The following is a 5089-nucleotide window of genomic DNA, read 5'->3' as shown; positions in this document are numbered from 1 at the left end:
CAGTACCTGTGCAAAGGAGTAGTAAAAAATGAAATGTCTATGAAACCTAAAGTTGTATTTAAGGAAGGGATTGTTGAGCCAACTCTCATTTACAGAAATGATGCTTGGATGTTGAAAGAGAATGGGAGGAAAAAGTTTTATTTTGTTGAGATGAAACATTTGCTTGTGGTATGTGGGTGAGAAGGATTGAAAGGGGTAGGAATGTGGAGGAACGTACAAGTAGTAAATTGGATGTCAGAGAGGAAAAGATGAATCAGATTATTTTCAGATGGTTTGGTCGTGTGGAGAGATTTATCGTGCTAGGCTGGTGAAAACAGCATTATTCTGAAGTGGTGGGAGGAAAGGGAAGAGGAGACCTGAGAAGTGCTAGATGAATAAAAGCAAAAAGTCCCAAGATGGGAGGAGCCTTAGTATCTAGGAAAAAATAAGTTTGTACAAGACAGAGGTGAATGGTGGAATTTTTACAAGAGTCTTGACGAGACGCGGATGTACATCCTTTGTAAGCGTAAGAAATGGCTAATTTGGCAAAAGTTTTCTACATAAGCAATTCATCAATTCAGCAATTCAAGTATGAAAACTATCTTTACCTTTTCTAATTTTTTCCTCTGAAGTCATCTGTTATGCGAAACGGCTTGATGTTATAACAATTACAAGTATGGATTTAAATCTTGCGTACGATTATGTGAATGTAAAAATACCCTGATAAGTGTGTGAATAAACTGATAAAGAACCTCATACTTTCATGTTTTAATGTTTTGCTTCCACCTGGAAAGGTGAGATTGAAAAAAATAACCGCGGATAATATCAGTGTTTTTACAGGTGACAAGAACCAATGAACACTGTCTTTTGAAACTTCATTTTGATCAGTCAATTCTGAAATAATGAAGTGATTTGATTACTGTGAAAGTTTTTACCCGCACAATTACTCTGTAGTGTCACGACTTGGCCTTCCCTGTATTTGTATCAAGACTAAGTCACAAATCATTCTGATTTCAATTAAACTCACTTCTCTTGTTCTGAATGAATTTCTCTAAAATACTGGATTGTTCTTATTGAAAAAAAAAATGGTTCCCTTTTCTTCTTTTTGAGACAAGATGTCTTGAGCTCCAGGATCATCTTAGAGCGAATATATTTTTATTGTGGGGAATTCATTTTTACACAGAAAATTATATATAATTTATTATGGGTGCGCTAGGAAAAAAAAAGGGAAAAATGCGCCAAAGTTTCTTCGGCGCAATCGAGAGTTTTTTGTATGAGCCGCGACCCATGAAGCTTTCAGCTACGGCCCGGTGGTGGCATGTCCTTTAGTGTTGCCAAACGCACGATTATGGCTAACCTTAAGCTAAACTAAAAAAAAAAACTACCGAGGCTAGAGGGCTGCATTTTGGTATGTTTAATGATTGGGGGTGGATGATCAACGTACCAGTTTGCAGCCCTCTATCCTCAGTAGTTTTTAAGATCTGAGGGTGGACAGAAAAAGTGCGGACGGACAAATAAATAGCCATCTCAATATTTTAATTTTACAGAAAACTAAAATGAGTTTCCCACCCAAAGTTGCGTCTGTCATTTCTCTATTGAGTTCCCGAAGAAGCAAGGAGAAATCAAAAAGACTGAGTGCAAATTTCCTATTAGAATTTTTTCATAATTATCCTCTGGAGAGTGATGACCGACTGATTTATTTCAAAATGACATCTTCTAAACTTTGAAAAGAAATTATTTGAAATAAGTGCCAACCTCATACGTTTCATTGCAATGAAAAGCACTAGTATCAAATCCAATAAGCATGAACATCTCAAGAAAGCTAAGAAGATCAGAGTATTATAAAGATCTTGACACTAAACTAAGAAACGTCATTGAAATCCATTACACAAAGAGAGAACCGATATATTGCACGAAGTCCATTCGGTGTTAATCATACGTATCATCATATGATTTATTATCAGGTCCCCTATTTGTTTGTTTGTCTCGCGATATCATTTGCTGATAAAAGACACCTCTTGAATCTGGAGACCAGGCAACGTGGACGGGATTAACATGTTATAATAAGGGTTAATGTTGTGAGCAGGATCGTAATTTATAGTTAAATTATATAGTATTATGCTAAATCATATATCATTCGCGTCTATCCCTATTTTCCAATGTGATTCCGTAGATGAGAGAGAGAGAGAGAGAGAGAGAGAGAGAGAGAGAGAGTTATTATTTCCTCTTGATGCAATTGGGTCCAAACAGAAGAAAAATGGATTGTAAGAAGCCCCTCACTCTGTTGGTCGGTATATGGCTTCTTCTCTCTCTCTCTCTCTCTCTCTCTCTCTCTCTCTCTCTCTCTCTCTCTCTCCTCTCTTCATCTAATAAAAGGTAAAAAGTACGAACAACAAAATATTGATTGAGGTAAGTCCACAATTCGTTACGTGTTATGGTCTATAACGAGAGATACACTCATGGCGAGAAATATATTAAACTAAAAAACATCTTAGCAAAAAAGAATTATTACTGAATTTTTCTGTCAGTTCCCGCAAGACACTGGAATCATTTACAGACTCATTCCTCATTTGGATGTAGTGGTACCTTGACATACGAGTTTCATTCGTTCCGTGAACGAGCTCGTAACTCAATTTGCTCGGAAATCAAATCGAATTTCCCCATTAAATTGAAGGGAAATACTATTAATCCGTGCCAGCCTCTCAAAAAACACACCGATTTTTATTGTTACGTGTTTTTTAATAAGATAAATGTACTTTATAAATAACAAATAGTATATAAAAAATAATAATACATGATAAAAGTTAATTGTACTTTGCTTCGAAGATCACACGACGACACTGGCAGAGGTGGAGCAGCAAGACAAGCAGGCTAGTGAGTGTCTCAGTGGGTACGGAGGGGGGTGGCGGTGATGGGAGGCAGGAGATTGGCGGGGGAGGTTTTTTCACGTCGTTCTCTATCGCTAACTTGACTTACTCGCTGCACACTTGATGCGGCATTGCTAAATTTAACTTACGCACTAGGTATGCTAGACTTTATCGCTAAACTTAATTGCTGCTTTTTTATTTTTTTTTTATTTTTAATCTTCTTCTTCATTGACTTTTCCCTTTTTTGCCACACTTTCCGTGCTTTCTCGTGCAGGGCGATACACTGAAAACCTGTCCAAGTAGGTTTATTTCTTCCTATCTTTCAAAATTGTTCAAAAATGAGCTAGGCAAGTGTTGTTAAACAGTTCCGACGCATGACCTATTGCAACTTTTTCAGGGTGTTTCTTTTCAATAAACACTACAATTTTCTCCCACATTCCCAACATTTCCTAAATCTCACTTTCAGCAACCTCCTCCGGCACTTGCTCCTCCTCCTCCAAAACCTGTAAAGCCTCCGTACACTGCTACTGATGTAGCTCCTTTAATTCCTCCATTGTCAGTTCCTCTTTGTGCTCCTTGACGAGGTAGTCAACATCTTCTTCATCCACTTCCAGGTCCATGGACTTTCCCAGGGACACAATATTCTCCACCTATAGCTTTCAGATTCGAATCCTTTGAAGTCCTGTTCGGATACAACCTCAGCCCACAGCTTCTTTTATGCAGATTTTAAGGTCCTCCTTGTAACACATTGCCAGGTCATGTCGATAATTTTGTGGCAGGTCACGATATTGTAGTGATCTTTCTGGAACTCTTGAAGGGTGAGGTTTGTGGCCTCCATAACCTCAGAGCAGTGCTTGAACAGGTGCTTGGTGAAGAGCTTTTTGAAATTTAAAATCACCTGCTGGTCCATAGGCTGCAGGATAGGGGTGGTGCTCAGTGGAAAGAAGAGGACCCAGATAAACTTGAAATTTTCATAGATGTCATCTGTGAGGGTTGGTGAGTGCGCGGGAGGGTTGTTGAGGATGCGAAGGGCTTTCAGGGCTAAGTTATTTGTGGTGAGGTAATTCTTGATGGTAGGACCAACAACCACGTTTACATACAGGACAAATTTTTCCTGGTGACTCACACCTTTGAGTTTGCCTTCCACATAACCTGCAGATTTTCTTTGGTTTTCTTGTGGGACTTAAAGGCTCTGGGGTTTTACGAGTGATATGAGTAGCAGCTTACCTTTGCATTTTCACTTGCATTAGCACACAGTTAGCCTATCCTTCATAGGTTTGTGACCTGGTAAGCTCTTCTCCTCTGCCATGATATAAGTCCTCCTTGGCATGTTTTTCCAGAAGAGCCCTGTCTCGTCACAGTTGATGACTTGCTGGACAACGTACCCATCTGCTTCTACCAGTTCGGCAAAACTTTTAACAAACTCCTCAGCTGCCTTCACATCAGAGCTTGCTGCCGCCTCACCATGCCTGATGACAGAGTGAACGCCAGTGCTATTTTTAAAATTATCAAACCAGCCCCAAGTGGCTTTGAATGACTCTTCTGATACCTCGTCCATCAATGTTCCTGCCATCTAATGCACCAAAGCCGTGTAGATGTCTTTTGCCTTCTCACAGGTGATGCTCTCCGTCATGGTATCTCCTGTGAGCTGCTTCTCATTCAACCACACCAATAACAACTTCTCCATCTCTTCATGGGCAGAGGTCAAGAACTTTGAAATAATCTTAACGCCATTGGCTGGCTTTATAGCCTTTATCAACTCCTTCTGCTTCAAGATGATACAGACTGTAGAAGCAGTCCGGTCATACTGCCTCGCCAAGTCCATAACATGCACACCTTGATTGTGTTTTTCTATGATTTCATGGCCTTTTCTTCTTCTCAGCAATGGTCTTAACACTCCCTTTCTCAGGACCCATGGCAAAAACTAAGAAACGCTCCAAAATACAGGGGCACAGTGAAAATGCTACGAGATGTTGCAGAGATACTCGCATGGCAAAGTAACCACATGAACTGAACGAGATCACTCGGTTAGAAATCTTGTTGCTGACAAAAAAAGTTAAGTATACCTTAGTTTTACCAGACCACTGAGCTGATTAACAGCTCTCCTAGGGCTGGCCCGAAGGATTAGACTTATTTAACGTGGCTAAGAACCAACTGGTTACTTAGCAACGGGACCTACAGCTTATTGTGGAATCCGAACCACATTATAGCGAGAAATGAATTTTTATCACCAGAAATAAATT

At 39.7% G+C, this 5089-nt stretch overlaps 1 protein-coding gene across 1 annotated transcript; it reads right to left on the bottom strand.

Moving 5' to 3' along the window:
* Positions 1 to 3561: 3561 nt before the first annotated feature.
* On the bottom strand, positions 3562 to 4419 carry LOC136835725 (tigger transposable element-derived protein 1-like). Its single transcript, XM_067099586.1, has 2 exons — positions 4131 to 4419; positions 3562 to 3998 (listed from the first exon to the last, which is right to left on the bottom strand). The coding sequence occupies exons 1-2, from the start codon at positions 4417 to 4419 to the stop codon at positions 3562 to 3564; spliced, it is 726 nt and encodes a 241-aa protein (XP_066955687.1).
* Between the last annotated feature and the right edge of the window lie 670 nt (positions 4420 to 5089).

The sequence above is a fragment of the Macrobrachium rosenbergii genome, chromosome 55 (assembly GCF_040412425.1).
Source record: "Macrobrachium rosenbergii isolate ZJJX-2024 chromosome 55, ASM4041242v1, whole genome shotgun sequence".
NCBI classification, from domain to species: domain Eukaryota; kingdom Metazoa; phylum Arthropoda; class Malacostraca; order Decapoda; family Palaemonidae; genus Macrobrachium; species Macrobrachium rosenbergii.
The sequence above is the reverse complement of the archived record's forward strand: the minus strand, read 5'-3'. Positions and strand labels throughout refer to the sequence as shown.

Coding starts and splice junctions, on each gene's coding strand:
- LOC136835725 (XM_067099586.1), bottom strand. CDS start 4,419: ATGGCAGGAACATTGATGGACGAGGTATCAGAAGAGTCATTCAAAGCC. Junction 3,999..4,130: donor AGAGGAGAAGAGCTTACCAG/GTCACAAACCTA, acceptor GAAAATCTGCAG/GTTATGTGGAAGGCAAACTC.